We start from the raw sequence: 26,239 nt of genomic DNA, 5'->3' as shown, positions 1-26,239 counted from the left end.
ACAAAGAAACTGGTGCACCACTTAGCACAAGAATGTTCCTTCCTTTATAAGAGCATGTGTTTGTTGAAGCCTTTCTTTTTAAGGGCACATGTTTAATGAAGGGAAAGAAAAGGGGAAAATCTTAGAAATTCTCCAGATAAAGGTTGATTAAACTGAGCTTCAGCAGAAGAAGCAATGTGAACAGAAATAAATCGAGGTTTGTATTCTTGTCAGAAAAAATATGAACAGGTCAGTAAAGAAACACCTATTATTGTAAAACACTCATCTGGGAGTAGGAATCCATGACTACTTTTTCTAATGACAACTCAATGCTAATATTGCACAGCACCATGCAATGTATTTCAAGTTAAGTATTAGGCTTAAATTCTACATGAAGATGTTAAAAAAAGTAAACTTAAATAACTAACCTCTTTGCGCTTTGATAACTTCTTAGTAATTACTTCTTCTCTTGGCTTTGACTGTCGATATACATGATTACCATCTTGTCTAAAATCGTCATCATCATCTTCAAAGGATATGTTGTCTAGCTTTGTAGTAAACTTCCTCTTATCAAGCACCGAGCTTGAAATATTATTTTTGGAATGGCTCTTATGAAAAGAATTGTCCTCACTATCTGAACTTAGCACATTACATCCTTTTCTTTGTCTTCTTTTCCATGTGTACCCAGCATCTTGAGATTTACAAAAAGAATCCGGGCTTTTCTTTGACAATATTTTTTTATTAGAATGCGGTGAATTCAATGAGCTTTCCCCCTCCGATGATGATCTTTTGAGAGTTCTTTCCAAAGTATTTTCGTAAGGACCTCCCAAATCACCAGAAGAATGTGATAAATTACCATTAAAATTTCTCTCCTTACAAACAGAAGTAATATGAGTCTTGGTTAAATTACTGTATTTTAAAGATTCATTCTGTTTACAAGATTCATTCTGTTTACAAGATTCATTCTGTTTACAAGATTCATTCTGTTTACAAGATTCATTCTGTTTATAAGATTCGTTCTGTTTACAAGATTCATTCTGTTTACAAGATTCATTCTGTTTACAAGATTCGTTCTGTTTACACGATTCATTCTGTTTACACGATTCATTCTGTTTACAAGATTCATTCTGTTTACAAGATTCATATTCACTACAATCATTTAGTATTGGCTGAAATTCACCAGTGCCAAGTAAGTCAAAACTAGGCATAGATGAGTTATGACTGTCTGTTTGAATATCATTATCAAAGTCTATGCCATCCATCAAAGAAAAGTTAGGACAAGCATCAGATTCAATTTTTTCAGATTTGGTTCTCCTGCTCAACAGTGAAGTTTTCTTTTTTGCTGATACAGACATTATTTTGTCATCAACAACGCCTAAATCATCAGATATTTCAATTTTATTTTCAGGATGAACAAGTTTTCCAGATGATATAGTTTTATTCTGAAGAAAGCTTTTGCTAACATTTAATGTCTTACATGAACTTACACTTAATACAGATTTACTGTTTTTAGTTACATTGACACTTTGATTTTCGACAAGATCAATAATCTGTGTGACACTCAGAAGGTTTTGTGTTCTTTGTTGGAATTTGCTAACATAATGAACATTGTCAGATGACTTGGCATCACTTTCCTTCGATTCAACAACCTCACCAACCTTGTTTCCTCTTTTAACAAAATCACTCATTTCTAAATCCGCAAAAATATCTTCATCTAAGCTAAGATCAAAATTCACACTATCAAGAGTATTTTTCAACATAGGATTATTTACTTGAGAACCATTGCCAAGGTGTTTATCCTTACAAGAAGAATTCTGAAGAGCATTTTCTTCAAGGTTTGACATAGAAGAGGTTTTAGAGTTATTTAATGGAGGTAGTTTTGATGTACTTTGATTCATATGAGAAAAAGTTACACTTTTATCTTCATAACCTCTTGTATATTTTTGTACTTTGTCATTTTCTTTACTCATATGTTTATTTTTTTCTTTCTTTAATTCCTCATAGGGGTTCACTTCTACGTTTTCAATATTTTCAGACGTCTTCAAATATTTAATATCTTTATGAAACAAATTTCTTTGTGAAGATCTTTGTGAAGGTGCAACTTGAGTTTCATTAAAAACAATCTCAGGACTGTTACCTTCCTCAGAACAACTCTCAATGCTATGCAACCCTACATTAGGTGCATCAATATGATATAATTTAAATTCCTTTCTTTCATCATTTACAGTAACTGCTCCTTTATTTTTGTCCATATCTCCTGCTTCTTCACTAGTAATTTCCTTCTTAGAACTATATTCCTTTTCTGTGCATGAAAATCGACTTAGCTTGAGGCGTAATCTGTCCCTCATGTTTAATGGTGTCGTTTTACTGGCATCAGATGGAGGGCAATCAATGTTGCTTTTGGTCTGATTACTTTCCTTAATGACTTCTCTGTTTGGGGTCAGTGTCTCTTCCCCATGCAGCAAAGAGTTTTTTTCTATCACAGTAATTTCAGGTGTTGTCACTTTAAATAAACGTTTGGCATTAACCTTTGGGGTGGAGGAGCATATCTTCAAGCTAGTGCGCAGAGGTTTTCTATAGGTTGACGTGAGTATAGGGCTTACTTCATTAATGCTTGAATGGTCAACTTCATCAACTCTTTTCCTTGGAGTAAGTACATCTATTTCAGTAGTTAAATTTTCTTTGCCGTCATTTTCAGTAATATTATTTCCTATATCGCTATCTTCTGCATAAACAATCATCTTAACAGGTTCATTGTCCTCCGAAACCTTACGTTCATTACATAAATTTGTGTTATATATCTTTTTCATTGGAAGGTTGAAATCAGGAAGATCATCATCATCATCACACATTCTTATTGCAGAAGATATTTTCGTTTTGTTTGAAAGGAAATCTAAAACAGAATTATCGAAACAATCATCGTTCAGATTTGTTCTGTATTTTTCTTCCACCCAATCATCTATAGCCTTGAGAACTTCAGAAGGACTTTCTGGTTCATCTATTACCTCCCCTTCTGTGAGACAATCAATCCTGGGTGGGGTACAAATCTGAAGGGGGGTTGTTCTACCACACAAAGGAAGCTTACCAATCTTGATTGAGCTACTGACATTGTCATCATTTTCTGTGTTGGCATCACAATACAAAAATTTGTCCTCATCACCATTGTTTCCTGTTATTTGAGTTTTTGTTGTTGATAATGGTTTTAAATTGTTTCTTGCCAGGGAATTTGGGTTAGAAACTTGACTACATTTATCTTTTTCTAAGCTAGAAATACACTTATTCCCAAGTTGAGCACAGCCATCATATGTCACTATGAAGTCATCATCTCCATCATCATCAATATGACCAATGCTACTCTTAACTTTTGTTCTATTGTTGATTTCTCCTTGATCATTAACATCATCATTAGGTACTTGTAGGCTTTTCTGTGTATTAGAAGAAGCAGCACTGGAAGATATTTTCTTAAACATGGAGGTAATTAATACATTGTTCTTCACATTCTTATTCTTTTCAATCTTAGAATTTTTACAAGTCTTGGTTGCTCTTTTCTTTTCCTGCAATTTTGGTGTTGGAGCCATTAACTGTTGTTGGGCAGACTCCTCTGAAAAAAATGATAAAATAAATATGTCAAATGAATCAAACCCTCTTTTTTTACATTTCCCACCTCATCATAACCATGGTACTCATTTACTTAACATATTCATAAAGGTTGGCATCAACCTTTTCGAATTACTTGGAAATGATAACTCTAATGATGTATATTACTAAAGGTTATGAAAAATAGAAATGCTAGAATATAACAAATAAGATCAATGACCCATTGTACCATGCTTGGAATCATTATCTATCATTACTAATAACTTGTAAAGGTAGTCCACACATGATTACTAATAATTTATAAAGCATGCTCATATATTAACTTATTACATACTGAGAATCTCTCATATGATTGTAATAATTCTGAAAAGTCCATCAGCTTCTGTTCAATATGATCTAGCCATCGTGAATCTATTTGGTGTTTTATTATATATAAGCTTCAAAGGTCAAATCAACCCTTTAAGATACATAGTAAAATGAATCACTTCTGGATATGGTCTTATGTATTTGAAAATTGTTATTATCTAAAGGAGGAGATTAACCATCCCAATGAGACAGACTCAACTCTTACAGAGCTGGCCTGAGTAAATTCGGGAGGCAAAAATTTATAAAGTAAAAGTCATTTTAATCAGGACCAAATACAGTACGGTCCAGAATTATGCGTGTTCGAATTATACGATTCCCCTATTCTGCGATCGCTATTTTTCAAAAATAAATTTTCTGTATCTGCGAAGCTGTTCAAAGTCTGCGAGTCAAGCACTACAAAATGTATCAAATCTATTGTCTTTTTAAGTATATTGGTAGCCCTAAATACGGTGATTTATAATAAATGTTACGAAACAATATTAACATTACATCGTATTAACATAATTTCATAATAAATAGCCTATTTAAGGATAAAATTCCACATCAACAATGAAATCAACTGTAACCTGCACGAGTCCAGCTGACGAAATGTAAACAGAATTGTGGTTACGTTCTCAGCAATCTTTATCTTTCTCCAACCTTACGATAATTGTAATGGTAGTGTTAATGATGGTATATTAAAGCATTATTTTTGTTTAGTACAGTATATACAAAAAGCCTTATTTTTCCCTTCGGGCGTTCAAGGTTTTCACGAGTAGACTGGGTTCGTTTATCGGCAGTGAATAGCCTAAACTTCGGTAACGAGTCGGCAATATTTTGTCATATTTTAAATAGTAATATATTTGATTTGCAAAGATTGGTTTTGTAGACGGTAAAATAATCCTCATTCTCTCTCTCTCTCTCCTCTCCTCTTCCCTCTCTCTCCTCTCTCTCTCTCTCTCCTCCTCCTCTCTCTCTCTCTCTCCGTAAGAAATAAACCTTAGTTCAGATATGGCAACTTGAGTTTAGAATGAAATTAACATGACTATTGTTAGTTGTGGCGATCAATTCCTCGTTTCAGGAGGTACAACGAAACAAAAACAACGGCATTCGATTACAACAGCTGATATATATCTCTCTCTCTCCTCTCTCTCTCTCTCTCTCTCTCTCTCTCTCTCTCTCTCTCTCTCTCTCTCTCCTCTCCGTAAGAAATAAAACCTTAGTTCAGATATGGCAACTTGAGTTTAAGAATGAAATTAACATGACTATTGTTAGTTGTTGGCGATCAATTCCTCGTTTCAGGAGGTACACGAAACAAAAACACCGGCATTCGATTACAACAGCTGATATATATATATATCTCTCTCTCTCTCTCTCTCTCTCTCTCTCTCTCTCTCTCTCTCTCTCTCTCTCTCTCGTCTCCTCTCTCTCTCTCTCTCTCTCTCTCTCTCTCCTCTCCGTAAGAATAAAACCTTAGTTCAGATATGGCAACTTGAGTTTAAGAATGAAATTAACATGACTATTGTTAGTTGTGGCGATCAATTCCTCGTTTCAGGAGGTACACGAAACAAAAACACACGGCATTCGATTACAACAGCTGATATATATATCTCTCTCTCTCTCTCTCTCTCTCTCTCTCTCTCTCTCTCTCTCTCATCTCCTCTCCTCTCCTCTCTCTCTCTCTCTCTCTCTCTCTCTCTCTCTCTCTCCTCTCTCTCTCTCCTCTCTCTCTCTCTCTCTCTCCTCTCTCTCCTCTCTCTCTCTCTCTCTCTCTCTCTCTCTCGTGTTATACCAATACCTTACAAATAGATGAAGAAACCAAAATCGGTTTTCTCAAAGTGTCAATTAAATACGAAACGAAAAAATTATACCGTGCATACATCCATTTCAATCATAGCTTAAAATACAGTATCCGATTTCGTCAGCAAAACCACTATTTTTCTATTCCAGAAAATGTTTACTCTTTAAATAGTCAATTGCACTACAGTACAATAAAACATGTACTTATGTTTTTAAATTTCGGGTGTGTTTTAAAAATTGAGTATTGCTGACTTCTTTTTGTTTTGCTTTTGGCTGTGATCACATCTCTTTTCTTAACATGAAAACATTTTTTCGCAGCGTCATAAAAATATTCGCATCTCATTTCGCAGCGTAAAAATTTTGTAAGCAGGTTCTTTCGTAGAGAGAGGTATGACTGTATACAGCAAAAACGTTTCGACCAATTTGGACGGAACGGAGGACGATGACAGTGCTAATAGTACAAACGAAAGCTACAAAGAAGATCCCCAGGACGAAACTATCCTAATGAATATTTTTTAAACACTTTTTAAATGTTTGAATGGGAGTGTTGATTTTGATGGTTTTTAATTTCAAGGTTATTGAATAATTTTTTTTTTTTTTTTTTTGTAAACTTGTTTGCATCATTGTTTTCCTGTATATCATAGTTTTGGTACTGATAAGCTGCAAATTTTGAGGGTTTCGGACAACCACCACTACCGCCACTTCTTGGCAAATAATGTAAATATTCCTATCCGAAATAAGTTATTGGTGATGGAAGTATTGTAATAAAGAAAAATAAATAATTCTTATTACCACATAAACACACAACTATTGTATGATTATACAGAGTATATCATTATACCCTTAGGAAGCTACTGAGGGAACCTTCCATCACGACGACATGGCTTGAGCCCAAAAATAAATAGATAAAATTTCCAGTAAATATTACTTAAAATTATATACCCATAATTAAAATGAGTATATATATCATATGATTTTAAGTCGAATCCTTTCAAACCTAACCTTTTAATGAACTATATGCAATTAGAATACCCTAACAAAAAAAAAACAGAGTTGAGAAAATAGATCTTTTCATAATTTCAAAAGTATCTCTCGTGTAATGGGCGAACCCCGACTTTTTTCATCCAAAACCGGTTTTAAAATTTCGCATTTTACACAGTAACATACGGTGCTTTGTAGAATGAATAACTTTAATTGTTCAGTAAATAGTTTTTTGACTGTTATTTATTTATCAAAATGAAAAAAAAAATCCATCGCTAATGTTTTGATATGCATAGTAGCATTGTGCATACATACATACAGTACTGTACTGTACACACAGATAATAAAGTACTGATCATTTTATGTTTTAATTTAAAATCTACTTATAGATACAAAATTACTTGTAAATAAATATTCATGACATTAAAAGATAAAAACGTTACAACAGTTACTTATTTACCAAACTGAAAGAAAAGTTTATAATGTGTTTGATATGCATAGTAGCATGTGCGTGCATACATACACTACGTGCAGTTCTGTTTATTGTGTTTTTTCTTTTAAAAATGTACTCATTGTTTGTAAATAAATAATCATGACATTAAAAGGAAAAATTAAGTTGCGATCTGTTACCTATTTACCAAATTAAAAGAAAAATATAGCACTAATGTTCTGATATGCGTAGTAGCATTATGCGTACATACATATTGTACGTACCACACAATACAGTATAGTGCTGTTCATTGTTTTTGTAACTTTAAAATGTACATACTGATATAAAATAGGAGAGTAGATCTTACGCCGGTAACTAGCATCAAGATAGGGAGATAACCAATGGGAGAGCAGAACGATGGTGGCGAGTTTACAATTTTGCGGGCACGTAAATTTTAAAATTATTTTTTGGCAGTTGGGCAAGTCTTGATTGGATCATGACAGGTTTTTCGTAATATGATGAAGAAATCTTTGTATCTCTTTTCGTATAATGAATTTTTCGTATACAGAAACTTTCGTATTACTGTACAGTAAACAGTATTATTCATACCCTCATGGTAAAGCACCAACTCTAGCTTTTAACACTTCTTTGAGGACTCTTCCCAGGATGAAATTCTTCTAGGATATTCATAGGGAGAACATAAAAGGACTAACAACCAGGAGCAAATATCACTAACCTTTCACATATGACATATCCAAAAAAGCTGCCATTTCCAATCCATATGCATCTTCATCGGCCCCAATTGTGACTTGCAAATTAACAAATTCTGTGAGCTGTACCAGATGGTTACTTCGTGAAGAATGGCTTATGTGATGAGTCTTTTGTAATGAGTTATGCCATGGCTGATAAAGACCTAGGTTAATAAAATTTCCATCATCCTCTGAAATGGAAACACTTCATGGTAATGGACAAAAAAAAATGCTGTAAAAGTATAATCTTTAATAAGCAAATACTAGTATTGAAATTATTAAATTCATAGTCACTGAAATTTCTAATTTACCAATTGGAACAAAACATGAATCAAACCTGAAAATGGAATAGCACCTAGAAAAACATTAAGAAATTAAAGCTATTGCCTATATATTACGTACATAAAAAATACTATGAAATAAGAGTTGTAATGCAACACAAAAGTTCAGTTTAATCCCTTATATGTTGGTGATGAAAAAAATTATCAAGAGCTGAAAATCTCAAAGCCAGGGAAGAAATACCCAGATATGAACTTTGTAGGTAGTAGGTTGCCCAGGACACCAGCCACCCAGTGAGATACTACCTCCAGAGAGCTATTGGATCCTTTGACTGGCCAGACAGTAATACATTGAATCCCTCTATCTGGCTACGGCTCACTTTCCCTTTGCCTACACATACACTGAATAATCTGACCTATTGTTTACACATTCTTGTCTTTCTTCATACACCTGACAACACTGAGATGACCAAACTATTCTTCCTCGCTCAAGGGGTTAACTACTAAAATGAAATTGTTCAGTGGCTACTTTCCTCTTGATATGGGTAGAAGAGAGTTTACCTATGGTAAGCAGCTCTTATAGGAGAAGGACACTCCAAAATCAAACCATTGTTCTCTAGCCTTGGGTAGTGCCATCGCCTCCATACCATGGTCTTCCACTGTCTTGGATGTGAGTTCTCTTGCTTGAGGGTACACTCAGCAAAATAATGTCTGGTGGTTTATTAAGAAGTTGTCTTTTCCTTGTCTGTTTCTTTTTCTTTTCAATACCATCCTTACTGCCCTCCCTTCAGTTTAAGTGGCTATCCTGGAGGGTATTTTGCCTTGTCTGGCATAACAGCTCCTCCATGTTGACCAGTTTTTCAAACTTTTTTTCTACAGTCTATGGGTTTGATCAATCACTTTATCTATATTTTTGTACCTCTTGTTTTTGTTATCATTCTTGTTAATTTAGTTTTCAAGTATGATGTATCTTTTTATTACCATTAATTCTTATGTTGTCTGGAGACATTGAGCAAATTCTGGCACCAGTACGTCCTAGATTTCGTCAATGTTGTCTACTGTATTGCAATATTTGTGGTCTTCATGCAAATATTCAAGACCTTACAGTTAGATCCAGACAGAATGATATTCTTTTGTGCTAAGAAACTTTGGTTTCTATTATGAGACACTCATCTGAGCTCCTTATAACTGGTTTAAGAAGCCAATAATTTTGAAATGGGATGCCATTCTTAGGGCCAAGGGAATGGCGATGTATATTAGGACTGAGTACCCTGCTTCTCATAAGTCCCACTATGAATGTGGATGTCATGAGATTCAGGTAATAAAAGTTTCTGGCAGGCATAGCAACTTCTAATTGAGTTCAATCTAGAGGAATTCAGCCATGGATGATTTTATCTTAAATTGTCTTATTACATTATGGCTAAGATACAAGAAGAACATCTTAATAGGTTTGCTGAAGGTACAGTAATCATCTGTTCCCTAATTTGCAACTTGGTTTTGTAAAGGCCTTGGAGCATGTGATGCCTTTCTTACAATCTCAGTGCTTTACAGAAATTTCTTGATTGTGGTCAGGAAGTTGGAATGATTGGCCTTGATTTTAGTGCTGCCTTTGACTGTGTTTAATTATGAAGCCCTTGTTTTCAAGCTCAAACAATTGAGAGCGAGTGGGTCGTTTTTTAGCATCATTATTGAATTTTTAAGTTATAGATTGCAAAGAATTGTTGTTGATGGGCACCATAGTAAAAAGGAATGTGATATCTGGTGTTCCTCAGAATAATGTACTTGGTCCCTTACTTTTCATACTATATACACATGACATGTAGTATGGCCTAGAAAACAAGCTTGTTAACTATGCAGATGATGCTATACTCTTTGCATCAATTCCATCTTCTGAAGGTAGATCTGGGGTTGCTGAATCCCTTAATAGAAATCTAGCTAAAATTAGTGCATGGTGCAAATTATGGGGCATGAAATTGAATCCTAACAAAACTCAAAGTATGAGTGTCAATAGGTCAAGGACAGTGGCTCCTCAACATCCAGATCTCAGCATTGATGTTTCTTCAACTCTGTGACTCTCTTTTAAAATCTTAGGTGTGATTCTCGACAACACATTTACTTTTGAGAAACACATTAGGTCTGTTTTAATCAATTGCACAAAAAAATGGCTTAGTGAGAAAGTCTTCAAGGGTTTTCGGTGATCAATCTATTCTGAAGAAGTATTTTAATTCTTTCCTTCTACCTTGTTTTGAGTATGTTCTCCTGTCCAGTCTTCAACTGTTGATTCTCATCTTAGTTTGTTGCACAGGAACTTATGGTCTATTAAATTTCTTATTCCTGATCTAGATATTAATCTCTGGCACAGTCGTTCAATTAGTTCGTTATGCATGTTGCATAACATCTTTCATAATTCTGATCATCCTTTAAAATCAGATCTTCCTGGACAGTTCCATCCTGTTCGTAACACTAGGCATACAGTTAATTCTAATAGTCAGGCCTTCTCCATCATGAGGCTTAATACTACACAGTATTCTAGAAGTTTTAATTCAGGTGTGACCAAGTTAGTTGTGGAATGATCTTCCTAGTCGGGTACAGTAGTTGAATTGGTAAAACTTCAAATGCTCAAACATGCAGCAAATGCTTTTATGTTGAACAGGCTGAAATAATCTTTTTTATAGTTTATATATCTTATTTTATTTGTTTAATATTTCTCATATCGTTTATTTATTTCCTTTCCTCACAGGGCAATTTTTCCCTGTTGGAGCCCTTGGGCTTATAGCATCTTACGTTTTCCAATAGAGTTGTAGCGTAGCTAGTAATATTATCATTATCATTATTACTTACTATGCTACAACCCTAGTCAGAAAAGCAGGATGCTATAAGCCCCGGGGCCCCAACAGAGAAAATAGCCTAGTGAGGAAAGGAAACAAGGAAAAATAAACTATTTTAAGAACAGTAATATTAAAATAAATATTTCCTATATAAACTATAAAAACTTTAACAAAACAAGAGAAAGAGAAATAAGATAGAATAGTGTGCCCGAATGTACCCTCAAACAAGAGAACTCTAACCCAAGACATGGAAGACCATGGTAAAGAGGCTATGGTACCCAAGACTTAGAACAATGGTTTGATTTTGGAGTGTCCCTTCTAGAAAAACTGCTTACCATAGCTAAAGAGTCTCTTCTACACTTACCAAGAGGAAAAGTGGCCACTGAACAATTACAGTGCAGTCGTTAACCCTTGGGTGAAGAAAATTGTTTGGTAATCTCAGTGTTGTCAGGTGTATGAGGACAGTGGATTATATGTAGAGAAGATAAGATAAATACTACTCATAGAGTTAGGACAGCAAGACAAAAGAAAGTATAAAATTAGGAAGAGGTCGAAGCGATACTGAGAAGCAAAAATAGATAAAAAGTAAAGAAATTTAGATTCAAACTGGAGGAGCAATTTCCTCAAATTCAAGATCCCTCTTGCCCATCACAATGCTTTAACATGGAAATGATATTCCCTGTTGAAGCACGGTGACTTCAACAAGGCATTATTTGGTTAAGAAGGATGCCAAAGGTGATCATTTAGCAGACGAGGGAGAAGATAGTCAGTCCTTAGAGAAACTGAAGAGACATCTCCAACCGAAGAAGGAGAACGTCTAGAGTGTCGAGGAGCACTACACTCCCTAAGCAAAGAAAAGTGACGATCCTTGTAAGGAGCTTGTTGGCAGCAGCAATGTTCCTCCGCAGTGGAGACGTGGAGACACGATGGTGTCTAGAAGGTCTCTGGAATGCGGTCTCTGGGGGGTGGGGACCTCACTCGCAGACGAGAAAAATGTCAGCCGCAGAAGAGACCTGCCTCAGACTTTGCTCCAACCTTAAGAAAGCATTGGCTCACCATGGCGGAAAATGCAGTCTTCTGCAACTGCAGGCTAAGGCAAAGAGCGGGACCCTTTGGTGGTCAAGGTTGAAGACACTCCTGGATCATGCTGTTCCACACTCATCGGTAAAGGGGGCTCCACCTCAGGGGAAGCTGACATATGCTTCCTCTCAGCATTAAGTTGAAAGAGTTCTAGCAACGTCTCCTTTGACGGGAACCGGTCATACCCAGCAACAGCTAAACCTGCAATACATCACAGAATGAAAAGGGTAAAACAGCTTCTCTAGGGGAAGCAGTCCTGTCCTCTGAACTCCAAGGTTGACTTGGTGTTAGCCGGTCTATGCTTCTGCTTGATGGTTCCGTGGGATACATCGATCGAGCAGGAGCTTCGGATAGAGATCGGGGGGTCAAAGAAAAAGTCCGAGGCATCTTTGACTTTGAGAAAGACCCTGAAGGCAAAGAATCTCTGATGGACTTCTTGCCCCGTCCCCCAAACCTCTCCCAATGGGAGGCAGACCACTCACGGCATTCAGGGTAGGTGTTTTCCTGATCACAGTGCCGACCTCGGCAGGAAGACCACAACGAATGCGGGTCCATCTCAAAAGAGGACATAAAAGTTCCGCAGGAGCGCCCCTCAGCTACTGGACATGTCCATAATGAGGAGGGTCAAAGAGAAAAAGAATCACACTGCAACAGAAAAAAAGCCTAAAAAGTAATTAAGTCAACAATGGCAAGTCCAAGTTGGAGGCAGAGAGCAGCAACGTCCGTTCTCCACCTAGCATAAAGCAAAAGTGGTTACTCAACAAGTGTGTGAGTGAGCCGAGTAGCTGGCTACCCCCAAACCCACGCTAGCCAGCAGGTGGGTGATTATCCCTCGCTAAAAGTCCTATGACTCGTCTTTCAGCTTTGTCAGAACAAATAATATCTATATAATGCTAACCTTTGTAAAAAATCATTATATTACTGTTTCTGATAAATGATAAATAAAGAAGTCTGATTAGTTGGGTTGTTGCATATGATTAAAGAAGTTGTATTAAAAAACATAAACTTCACAGTACAAAAGAAAGCTGTTGAAATTTCTTCTGCTTTTAAGTCATCAATGACTAACTTGTAGGTTTTCTTACCTTCATTATTCAAACACAGGAAAGACGGTTTACGAATAACTTTAAAATCTCCTCTCGGAACCCACAAATTATCCTTATACCAATTCCACTCTTCTTCTGTAAGAAACCCATGCTTTCCCTGAAATCCATAAAAAAAGAATTGCAATACAAGATTGACAGTAAACTTTATGAACTCTTATAAACTTATTAAGCTTTAAATCTATCCTTTAAAATATCTATACCACAGTAGAGAGTAAAAAAAAAAATGCATAAAAAATTAACATTTAAGATAAATTTCGCAAACATCAGTATCAAGATTTCAACTCTCCATGCGGAGATTAACTTTTGATCATTAGTCTCGGGAAATTAAAATGGCAATTGGCAAAAATTGCCTAAAAAAGCTACAAAAAAAAAAAATCACGTGAATAAGAACAAAAACCTATTATCAATTTTTACTTTGCCTGAAAATCAAAAATCTTGATATCAATAGGAATCATAAAAGAAGGCTACAAACCTTAGGAGCAGAATTCTTGTGTGATGGAAACGTTAATGTTGAGTTTGATAATGAAGATTTCTTACGACCTTTCTTAGATGGAACTATCCATTCATCAACCTTCATATGCAGTTTTTTGACAGATAGGAATGATTCCTGTAAATAAAAAGAAAGGCATATGTAAAATACAGTACAGTATTTAAGTCTTTGTTCATGATATTAAACACATAATAGCATAATCCACGTTATTCAGTCAAGGAAGAAAAAAGCTATAACTAAAATTAAAGAGAATAAAATGATTGGCCATGATAGATGCAAATCCCTTAGTTCCAGCAGTAAAAAGGCCCCAGTGAAACATCATAGCAAGGAAATAACATCCTATCTAGCCAGCTACATTTTAATTCATGCTACAAAAGTGCCGAGAAATACCTTAGCTACTGTAAGTGGGAAAGCATATGAGTCTCAGGTATTGAAATGATCAAATTTCATTTTTTTTAAATAAGTTTATCTTAACAAAACTCCTTGGAATTCAAGTGTTGACAGCCACATTTCTCTGAAAGACATGAACAATGATACTCAGGCAAAATAAGTTATATAACATTAAACTTGCAGTCTATTAAATTTCTTATTCCTGATCTGGATATTGAGCTCAGGCACTGTCGTTCATTTAGATCTTTATGCGCATTGCATTAGAATTTTCATCTTCAATTGCACAATTTTTTTTGTGCAACTAAAGAAAATAATTTGTGCAATTGAAGAAGAAATATGACAAATTTTGCTTCTGCATCTGGGATCAGATAGACCCTCACTCCCCTGAGAGGATTCCAGCATGATGGTAGGAATGGTTGGGGAAGGAACTACTGGTGAGCAGCCTGTTGATCCTGAAACTGCCTGTTTCACTGCCAGGACAAGGTCCAGAAGCCAAGGGGCATCCTTCGAAAATGGTATCATTCCCAATTGAGCCCACCGCACCTGCTTCCTTGGCTTCGGTGGAGTGCAACGGAAATCAAGGAGTCAATAGGATGTCAGCTCGTGCCCTTCCTTATGCTCGGCTTCGCTATGGAAGTGTGCTCCGTCACCCTGTCCTTCCGAACAATAAGCCTTTGAAGGGGAAAACTACCTTTCTTTGCGAGGGGACTTGCTGTTTCCTCTCACAAACCAGACCGACTATAATGAAAGCGATGGCAAGGCAAGAGCTAATAAGGAGCACTTGCACACACTCCCTTCTCAGCTCACATAGGTAATCTGTAGTCTACCTGCATGTGTTCATCCACCTGAGCTCAGCACAAGGTAGAACTCACATCTGCCCCGGAAAAAGTTTTTTGCACTCGCGAGTTTAGATGGAAAGACTCACTAACATAAATACACATAACAGAGGAAGAGCGCTCACCTTCATCAGGCAGACGAGCTCGCCCTCCCACCTCACTATGTGGCAGGATGCGCAACACTGTATAAGACTAGTCCTCTAGAAGTTGGTCAGAGTGTTTTACTCGCTAGCATGTCTAAGAGAGAAATTCTCCTACTCGCCTTACCCCTGACAGGAGAAAATAGAGCTGTCTTCCTTTCCCCTAGGGGAGAGGAAGGGCAAGCAGTCCCTGAGTGCTTGCGCACAAACAGTGAAGCAGGTTTTTCCTTGTAAGAAGGGGGAACCGAAGGCGTAAGGTTGCGAGAGCTTTGCCTTGTAAAGCATTATGCTGTGCCCTACAAACACGAGAGAGAGAGAGAGAGGAGAGAGAGAGAGAGAGAGAGAGAGGAGAGAGAGAGAGAGAGAGAGAGAGAGAGAGAGAGAGAGAGAATCACAGGAAATCACCTCCAGCTCTGAAAAGCTGTGGTCTGATGGACTTGAGCAGGGCATAGAAGAATTCAACGCCCTTCTGTGGCACCCCCAAGGAGGAGACCACTCAGGAGAAGTCTCTCTCTCTTGCAGGAGGGAGGGATGATCAACCCCTTTGGCCGCTGATGGTAAATCTCCTCGTGGACAAGGAGCTTGCTGAACAGAAGATGGTGAAGGGTATCTTTTCCTTGTAAGAGATGATCACTCAACTGGAGAATGCATTTCCCTTGTAAGGGAAGGTTGTCCAACACCTGGAGGGACACCTACAGACAACTCACTTTGTCTCGCTTCCAGCTGAGCGAACTCATACAAAAGATGAACTCCATGAACCGCCCTTGGAACGTAGCTGAAGCTAGTCACTGGGTCCCAACCGAAGGGATCCCCCAACAAGTCACTCAAAGAAGTGCTTGTCACCAACTGCTCATGGCCGGCGCCGAAACAGAGCGAACGTTGGGGCAAGCAGAAGCTGAGGTCAAGGCAGCTGAGAGCACACGAGACTCTTTTGGTCTACAACTTACGGAGTCTCGTGGGGAAGATCGGAATCAACCACTCGAGAGGTTATCTGCTCCTGATGCGCTCTCAACCGCAAGACCTTCCGCAACCTTTACTTGCACGGGGAATCCATGAGTCCTAAGGAAGGCCAAAGAAGACGAACTGCTTTGTCAGAGAAAGACTTCCCCTTCTTCTCTAGGGGAAACAACGGAGGCCACTGACACGCAAGCTTGTCCCAGAGTCACATGGACACCACTCATACTTGTCAGACTCCAAGGGGAAGTCGAACGAGTAGAGTCGCCATAGAAAGATCAAGTCAACAGAGATCAAGGGTGAGGTTTCTTCCGCTTCGAGGTTGACCTAAAAAATGAATGATCCCTCTTCGCCTTCTTCCGTCGCCTACTAAATCTTAGCCACTGGGAAGAAAGACCACTTCCGACACACCTGACAAGAAGACACCTGCGTGCTAGAGTGATCCTTACATGCAGGGCAGAGACTGTAAGGATCTGTCTCCTCAGTGGACAGGGAGGGTGCCGCACTAGCACCCTTCAAGACCAAGTCAACCCTGCATACCTAAGAATCTCATGGGCAATCAGACTTGAAAAGAATAAGATGGAAAATTAAATCATTTTGTTTTTAGGCCAGTTAGATAATTTGATATATTTATTTTGGGTTTTTGACTGAGGAGTAAGACAATGGCTGTACTCCAACGAGCTGAAATAAAAAGTGACAGTTGTTTATTTATGCTGGTGTGGGGTTAGCCCCCCAAACCACCTTTGCAAACTACCGGAGGGTAGTTACACCTCCCAAAAGTTTTAACAGCTGGTTTTCAGCTTGGGCTGAAATAAAATCCCTCTATAAGCATCAAGGTCCATCAAGAGAGTTTTCATTTCACAGGACCGGAAAGGTAAACTAATTAGTTTATTCTCAGAAAACAGGAATGAGGAAGGTCGAGTTTCTTATTACTCTGGTTACTGTTAAACACATCAGCCAAAATGGTTGTCTTTTCCTTTGGACATAGGGTGGCAGGCCATCTGGTTTAAGAAAAGGAGGAACTGTAAAGTCTAAACCAAAAAGAATAGATTTAAGGGTAGGTTTAAAGGCCACTCATGAACGGCCGAGGCAAAGGACAGTAACATTGCCCTATCAAGCAGGACAATGCCCATGAGAATGCCCATATATACAATGATCAGCGCCCAAGCCCATCTCCACCAAGGAGGCCCAAGCAATATCCAGTGATGACTCAGCAGATAGACTTATAGGCTCCCTGAAACCCGCCATCCTTAGCCCACAAGGAAGGCGAGGTTGCAGTGATCAAAGGAACTAACGACTTTGAGCAAGACTCGACCCCAGTCTGGCGATAAGCAGGCAAAGACATTATCAACAAGCCATCACAACCCTTATGTTCCTAGGTTGTACCAGAAAGGGTTTCCATTATGGTTAAATTGTATTCCTTTTCAGTTGAAGCATAAACTCTCTGCGCAACAGCTTTTGGCTAAGTAATAGCTATTCCAAGTCAAATCTGATCTGTTAACCTTCCAAATATGATAGGTTTCTGTTTCTCCAAAAAAGCATGCCTACAATCATCATTGAACAGGGGTTTGTTTTTCACTCTGAATTTTAGCACACAAGAAGAGATATGCCTATCAATTTTATTGACTAGATTTTCATTCAAAAGAACAACGTGCATACACAAATAGTTTCTATCAAATTTCCTGGGTAAAGGAGTTAAGGATGCCGGCCGGCTAATGCCGTTTGTTAAGAACAGGACTTTGACATTCATACCACTTAATGTGACTTAGGAAATCTCCAAACTGCATCAGATTTTTGCCTCTGACCTTCAGTTTTGCGACGCCAGGGTCATTTATCCTGAAAATTAGTGTTTTTCAAATTTTATCTCCTCCCTTTATAATCAATATTAAGGTCTAGGATTACTACCCTATATGGACCTGATGTAGGCATATAATCAAAAGAAGTTTTTTTTTCTAAAAGTCATTTTTTTTGCTAGAAATGAATTTTTTTATTATGGTAAAAAAATAAACCCTAAAAATCAGGGGGAAAATTAAGAAACAAAAATTTGAAAAAAGGCCAATGTTTGAATATTTAATAATGCCTTACTATGTTATATACCTAATTTCAATGCTATATCTTTAAAACTAAGGGAGGAGATAGAATTTGAAGGTCAATAAGTATAGTTTTGAAATACAGGCGTTGAAAGTTTTTCTTTGAATTTTTACTAAGACAATATTAATAAATCCTGATTACTATGAATTTTATGTTACTTTTTGGATATTAATAAACTAAATCAAATTTATTTATCATAATTTTATCATAGATGAAGATCACTTTGCTCAATATCTTGCTTCTTTAGGCAAGACGGTCACTTTTTCATCATCTCCCTCCATCACTAACTCAGCTAATTTTGCCAATAATACCTACTGAACTCTTATTAGAGCAAATTTTCTTCTTCCTTATGTTAGCGAGATGTTGAAATTGTCTTTTCCTATTTGGTATGATGAAATTCTTGCCGAAACCGAGAAAAACAGGACGTAAAAACGAGTGAATGTCAGAGGTCAAAATCAAATGTATATTCTCTATGAGGGTTGTGGTAGAACTGAAGGCCAAAGGGTGTAATTACTATAATTACCATGTAATACATCGTCTTGTGACTCATGGAATCTATACAGTTGCGATTGCTCAAAATTTATTTTACATTAAAATGTAACAATTATCAAAATTTACGATAACAGAAGAACTACTGCATTTACTTGTCAGGAACAATGTTTTTGGTTTATTGAGCTACTTTTACTAATTACCCTGTAACTATGAAAGTAAGAGGAATTTTGACAAAATATTTTGTATACGCACTATCCATTACCATACGAAGCTCAGAATTTTTTCAGGATTTTGTGTTTTTTTTTTCCTACACCCCCATATATTGGCAATCCGGACAGGCCCTCTAAGTGGAATTCTCAATATCAAAGTAAATACAGTATGATTTACTTTGACCTACAGCATTAGATTAAGTAATACAATGCATTTTTACTACATAATTATAAAATTGGTTCCTAAATAATTACAAAAATATAAAATTCTTAAATATATCTTTTAAAATAAAAAATTAAAGATAGAAGTCATTAAACCAGCACAAAATCAGTACCTAGTCCAGTATGGTGAAATATACTATAGAGAGGTGACGGCTAATTATTTGCAGTGGTGGGAATAATTTCCAATAAGTAACTTGAATTATGATTAAAAAATTTCAAACTCTCTTAACTTGGGGTAAATTTACTAGAAGTGCAACACAACTGACTGAAAAGCTAACACTCCTACCTGAAGGAATCAATTTTGGACAATGAGTATAAAGATACTGATTCAGTTTGTCCTTGTTTGCCAATGCAATGTTAATAGTTTTCTTCCGATATTGACTAGCATTGTACATCTGCAAAAAGGAAAACAATATCAAGATACGTCTAGAGATTTCATAACTATATTCATATTTTACTCATAAAATTCTCCAAAATTTCAAAACCTAGAACAACAGTTAAAAATATATGTCAATTTACAATATAAATATAAATAAAATATTAGGAGCACAAAAATACCTGTTCTTCTTTTCCTTTCGTAATGAGAACCACAATGCGTCCCTCTCTTTTACGGCCAGTCCGACCCATTCTTTGTACCAAACGAATGGGAGATTTAGGAGCATCATAGCATATGATCAAATCAATATCCCCAATGTCAAGGCCTTAAATAAAATAAAATAAAAACTCATTAAGGGATATACAGGTATCAAACTTATGTGTAACAACAATACATTGAATAATTGTAACAAACTATGTTGCACCTATTGTGAAAAATTACATCTTTCAAAACAGAGAAGAAAAATTAATTTTAATAAAATAAATCTTTCTGAGATTTACAAAACTAGCAATTTTCAAAATACCTTCTTCTCCAACACATGTAGACACTAGTGTGTTGAATCCACCCTCCTTGAACTGCTTTACAACCTAGAAAAAAAAGAAAAGTCTAAATAAAATTTCAACGCAAAAACCTAACCGACTATTTGTTTGATTACCTTGTTTAACCCATACTCGATTGAAATATCTAATACCACTAGAATCAAACTTAAGCTGTTCCTTAACTAACATTCTTTCATAGAAAGAAAAAAAAATATAGCCAAATTAACATTTGGCCAAATGGAACAATTTGATTCTTATAATTTTTCAAAAATGTTATTTTTATAATAAAATAAATTTTTGAATATACTTACCCGGTGATTATATAAGCTGCAACTCTGTTGCTCGACAGAAAACTCTACGTTAAAAATCCGCCAGCGATCGCTATGCAGGTAGGGGGTGTACTTCAACAGCGCCATCTGTCGTGCAGGTACTCAGTACTCAATGTAAACAAAGAACTCAATTTTCTCCTCGGTCCACTGGGTCTCTATTGGGGAGGAAGGGAGGGTCCTTTAATATATAATCACCGGGTAAGTATATTCAAAAATTTATTTTATTATAAAAATAACATTTTTCAATATTAAACTTAGCCGGTGATTATATAAGCTGAATCACACCCAGGGGGGTGGGTAGAGACCAGCAATAATTGTTTACATTATTATGAGCTAAGGATTTTTTATTTCATTTTAGCAGTTATTCAAAATAACAAACATAAAATAAATAAGTACCTGGTAAGGAAGTCGACTTGAACAATTACTCTGCCTTTTTAAGTACGTCTTCCTTACGGAGCCTCGCGATCCTCTTAGGATGCTGAGCGACCCCTAGGAGCTGAAGTATCAAGGGTTGCAACCCATACAACAGGACCTCATCAAAACCTCTAATCTAGGCGCTTCTCAAGAAATGACTTTGACCACCCGCCAAATCAAGTAGGATGCGAAAGGCTTCTTAGCCTTCCGGACAACTCAAAAACAATAATAAAACATTTCAAGAGAAAGATTAAAAAGGTTATGGAATTAGGGAATTGTAGTGGTTGAGCCCTCACCCACTACTGCACTCGTTGCTACGAATGGTCCCAGAGTGTAGCAGTTCTCGTAAAGAGACTGGACATTCTTAAGATAAAAAGACGCAAACACTGACTTGCTTCTCCAATAGGTTGCGTCCATTATACTTCGCAGAGATCTATTTTGCTTAAAGGCCACGGAAGTTGCGACATCTCTAACTTCGTGTGTCCTTACCTTCAGCAAAGCTTGGTCTTCCTCATTCAGATGGGAATGAGCTTCTCGTATTAACAGTCTGATAAAATAGGATAAAGCATTCTTTGACATAGGCAAAGATGGTTTCTTAACTGAACACCATAAAGCTTCAGACGGGCCTCGTAAAGGTTTAGTTCGTTTTAAATAGAACTTAAGAGCTCTTACAGGGCATAAGACTCTTTCTAGTTCATTTCCAACCATACGATAAGTTTGGAATATCGAACGATATTGGCCAAGGCCGAGAAGGCAGCTCGTTTTTGGCTAGAAAACCAAGTTGTAGAACATGTAGCCGTTTCGGATGAGAATCCGATGTTCTTGCTGAAGGCATGAATCTCACTGACTCTTTTAGCTGTGGCTAAGCATACCAGGAAAAGAGTCTTTAAGGTGAGATCTTTCAGGGAGGCTGATTGTAGCGGTTCGAACCTGTCTGACATAAGGAATCTTAGTACCACGTCTAAATTCCAACCAGGTGTAACCAAACGACGCTCCTTCGTGGTCTCAAAAGACTTAAGGAGGTCCTGTAGATCTTCATTGTTGGAAAGATCTAAGCCTCTGTGACGGAAGACTAATGCCAACATGCTTCTGTAACCCTTGATAGTGGGAGCTGAAAGAGATCGTTCTTTCCTCAGATATAAGAGGAAGTCAGCTATTTGAGTTACAGAGGTACTGGTCGAGGATACGGATACTGACTTGCACCAGTTTCGGAAGATTTCCCACTTTGATTGGTAGACTCTAAGGGTGGATGTTCTCCTTGCTCTAGCAATCGCTCTGGCTGCCTCCTTCGAAAAGCTTCTAGCTCTCGAGAGTCTTTCGATAGTCTGAAGGCAGTCAGACGAAGAGCGTGGAGGCCTTGGTGTACCTTCTTTACGTGTGGCTGACGTAGAAGGTCCACCCTTAGGGGAAGTGTTCTGGGAACGTCTACTAGCCATCGAAGTACCTCGGTGAACCATTCTCTCGCGGGCCAGAGGGAAGCAACTAGCGTCAACCTTGTCCCTTCGTGAGAGGCGAACATCTGCAGTACCTTGTTGACAATCTTGAACGGAGGGAATGCATATAGATCTAGATGTGACCAATCTAGGAGAAAGGCATCTATATGAACTGCTGCTGGGTCCGGGATTGGTGAGCAAAATATTGGGAGCCTCTTAGTCATCGAGGTTGCGAAGAGATCTATGGTTGGCTGGCCCCAGGTGGCCCAAAGTCTCTTGCATACATCCTTGTGGAGGGTCCATTCTGTTGGAATTAATTGTCCCTTCCGACTGAGACAATCTGCCATGACATTCAAGTTGCCTTGGATGAACCTCGTTACTAGTGATATGTCTAGACCTTTTGACCAGGTGAGGAGGTCCCTTGCGATCTCGTACCATGTCAGAGAGTAGGTCCCTCCTTGCTTGGAGATGTACGCCAAAGCCGTGGTGTTGTCCGAGTTCACCTCCACCACTTTGCCTTGAAGGAGAGACCTGAAGCTTTTCCAGGCCAGACGTACTGCCAATAGCTCCTTGCAGTTGAAATGCATTGTCCTTTGACTCGAGTACCATATTCCCGAGCATTCCCGACCGTCTAATGTCGCACCCCAGCCTACTTCCGATGCGTCCGAGAAGAGAACGTGGTTGGGAGTCTGAACAGTCAGGGGAAGACCCTCTCTTAGGTTGATATAGTCCTTTCACCAAGTCAGACAAGACTTTATCTTTTCGGAAACCGGGATCGAGACCGCTTCTAGCGTCTTGTCCTTTTTCCAGTGAAAAGCTAGATGGTATAGAAGAGGACGGAGGTGTAGTCTTCCTAGTGACACAAATTGATACACGGATGACAGCGTCCCTACCAGACTCATCCACAGCCTGACTGAGCAGCGTTCCTTCTTCAGCATCTTCTGGATGGATAGCAGGGCTGGGGGCTGATCGTCTTGTTCAGCAACGTCCTCATCAGAGGGTTCCTCATCCGAAACTGATGAGGAAACGGCAACGGAGTGGGCAACGTCTGACTCGCTGAATCCGGTCGCACTGGTGGATGCGTGACGGAGCCGGACGCAATATCATGGAACTGCTGCACAGTCTGTGAACTGTCAACAACCATGGGTGCGCGAGGAAGCACAGCGTCAACCCGAAACTGTCTAGACCGTCTGGGTTGTGCAGTCAAAACCCTACCGGGTTGCTGAGGTTGACGCACTGCGTCACAACAAGTCACCTCTGCTGGTTGTTGAACGTCCTGAACGTCAACAACCACCTCCGAGCGTCGCTTAACGTCACCGTGCGGCTGGCAACCCACACTGGGTCGCATCGGTGGAGGAACCACCTCAACTGGCAGACGCGAGTAGGTTACCTCAGCGTCAACAGGGCGCACAACCGACCGGTTGGAAGGTTGTTGGCCAGAAGGTTCTTCTCCGCATTTAAGTCCTCTATCAAGGACGCAAGCTTGGACTGCATGTCTTGCAGCAAAGCCCATTTAGGGTCTACGGGAGCAGGTGTGGCAACAGACGGGGTTAGCGACTGAGGCGGAACCGTTTACCATCCCTGAAAGCCTTGTTATGCGTGACCTAATAGTACAGCAAAACTTCAAAGGCTCGACAATAGCTGAGAAGTTGACCTGTAAACAACTTGGAGCGTCTCCTGGCTAGGCGCCAGGGAGAGTCTACCAGAATTGAGAAGTCTATCTGGGCAGAGGCATGAACTCCCAAGCCGAGAACTTCTCTCGTGTCATATCAGACTCTCGCTCTATAAACCAGTTTAAAAGAAGGGAAAGCAAAGGCTGTATCCCCCAAACTCCTCCTGGTGAAAAACCAGTCGCCTAGCCAACGTAACGCTCTCTAGGAGAGCGAGAGAGCACTAGCTTAAAAACAACGGCTTCGAAGTAGCTAGGCCTAGTGTAAGCTCTGACGTTTAGGCGAACGAGGAGCAGCAGTTACAAGATCCGGACGAAGATCCTTAAAAAAAAATCATCATGATTTAATTAAAGTCCATAGGAGGCTAAGCAGCTTAAGGCTCCTCTCCATCTGACAGAGTCCTCAAGGGAATATCAGTAGGAGGGAGAACAGCCACTTCCTCATCTACAGGAACCTTGTCCGATAAAAGCCGAGTCTCTCACTGGTGCATTAGTAGCGGACCAGAACGTAACGTCATGTAACTGCTTGACAGTCTGTGAACTGTCAACAACTGAACTGTCAACCACAACAGGTGCGTGAGGACGTACAGCGTCCACTCGAGACTGCTTTGACTGCCTAGACTGAGCAGTCAAAACAACTCTAGAATGCGGAGGTTGACGCACAGCGTCAAAACAAGTCAACTCCGATTGTTAGTGAACGTCTAGAACGTCAACAGGAGTATCAGCCAGTGGCCTAACGTCCAAATGCGGCTGAAAAACCACACGAGACCGCATCGAGTGTGGTTCTAAACAACCTGACTGACGTGACTAGGCTACGCCAACGTCAACAGTAAGCACAAAGGAACGTTAGGTTGGCTGAAAGCCAGGATATCGATGAGATAAACGGCTAGACTCAACGGACTAATCGGCAGAATAGTCTTCCATAAGGGAGGCAAGCATATACTGCATGTTTTGCCATATAACCCCTTAAGGATCAACGGAAATGGTTGTGGTAATAGACGAGGGTAACGTCTGTGACCGCAACACTTTGCCTACAAAAAAAGACTTTCGGAGTCTGTGTTACGCTTTTGTTAGGCGGCGAGCAGTTATCCGATGACTGCATAGGGTCAGAGCTGTCCTAATGGCTGTAACCAGGACGCTGGACCTGTCCTGAAAGGACTGACTTTCGCTTAAGGGCTTCGAAACCTTGTGACAGGTTTCTTATGCGAAAAGCCTACGGATGGCGAGGAGAAACAACGTCTCTCTCGTCTTATGGTTGGGGAGATCTTGGTAAGATACACCCGATACCATAGAGGGAAAACGTCTGTTCGTTGGTCAAGGCCTCTCGAACCCATAAGTCGTTCGACATTACTTCTCCCCTGGGCTTGGGAGCTTGCAAGAGGTCCCGGACTAGGTGAACGACAGGCACGAACAGACGAACCCTCGGACGCAACACTGTAACACTTTGCGCCTCGGACGCAACACTGTAACACTTTGCGCATATCACTTTATCACTTCGATTTTCTGTTTTGCACTTATTTCTACCTGAAACACGCAATTCTACCCTTCATTAAAAGGTAGTAATTGCGAAATAAGTCGTATAATGCAAGTTCATAATACCAGCAAAAAACAGAAAACATATTTAAGATAAAAAGAAAAATCAGTGGCTGGGAAAGAGACTAAACACTAGTTCATATAACTACGTTTTCAATCTCTCACCGCACATAGCCTGGGGACGAGAATAAAAACCTAAAAACGTTTTATCCTTCCTCCCCGTACAGAGACTAGGGACGAGAGTAACACGAGAACAACGTTACCCGCTTGAACGGAACGTTTTCTCTCCTCTCTCTCCCTCCGTCTCAATCTCTCTCTCTCTCTTTCTCTCTTGATTTCGCACCTAAGAGAAGAGCCCAATTATATTTCGTCAAAAAAACATGTTATTTGACTAAAGGAAAAAACTGAAAGGTTTTTCAAATAAAAAGTTCCTTTAAATTAGAATTTAAAACATTTAAGCTAAGAAAGAATGAACAAAACGTCAGAATCGATTTACTCTTACTGCAAAGTGAAACCGTGATACACTCTCTCTCTATCGTAACGATAGAGCGCATGTTGAACGTCCTGAACGTCAACAACTGCGTAGCATAATAAACTAAACGTTAGTTCATCTTTGAAAACAGTACGAAGACTATCAAAGAAATTCTTTCATAAAATATTATATTTAAAAAGTTTTAAATTCTTTAAAAGCTAATTACGATATAAAGGGCTCAACGTTGATTAACTTCGGTTCCAAGTTAGGACCGCCTACTATCAGGAAAGGTCGCATATAAACAAAACATTAAAATCTATTTTTATATGTTTATAATAAATGGAAAGTTAATCGAAAAGGCCTAATAAAGGCGGAGAGATATAAAATATATAGATCTATAACGTGATAAGATAATTACTTAAAACCTAAACACACTTCCGTCTAAGGGAAGGGTCGGCCATTTAAAAGTGAAAGAAAGTC

At 38.6% G+C, this 26,239-nt stretch overlaps 1 protein-coding gene across 1 annotated transcript in view; it reads right to left on the bottom strand.

The window, feature by feature from the left end:
- The window catches only part of LOC137646248 (uncharacterized), a 261,911-nt gene that overhangs the window by 106,602 nt on the left and 129,070 nt on the right, over nt 1–26,239 (bottom strand). The window contains exons 12-19 of the mRNA XM_068379370.1: nt 19,894–19,957; nt 19,553–19,695; nt 19,281–19,389; nt 13,742–13,777; nt 13,585–13,589; nt 13,150–13,267; nt 7,869–8,072; nt 408–3,580 (exon numbers count right to left, since the gene is read on the bottom strand). Coding sequence (XP_068235471.1) covers nt 408–3,580; nt 7,869–8,072; nt 13,150–13,267; nt 13,585–13,589; nt 13,742–13,777; nt 19,281–19,389; nt 19,553–19,695; nt 19,894–19,957 — 3,852 coding nt within the window. The remainder of the gene's footprint in view (nt 1–407; nt 3,581–7,868; nt 8,073–13,149; nt 13,268–13,584; nt 13,590–13,741; nt 13,778–19,280; nt 19,390–19,552; nt 19,696–19,893; nt 19,958–26,239) is intronic.

Source organism: Palaemon carinicauda, chromosome 1 (genome assembly GCF_036898095.1).
Source record: "Palaemon carinicauda isolate YSFRI2023 chromosome 1, ASM3689809v2, whole genome shotgun sequence".
In the NCBI taxonomy this organism is placed as follows: domain Eukaryota; kingdom Metazoa; phylum Arthropoda; class Malacostraca; order Decapoda; family Palaemonidae; genus Palaemon; species Palaemon carinicauda.
Note: the sequence above shows the minus strand (reverse complement) of the source record. Positions and strands in the feature narration are given on the sequence as shown.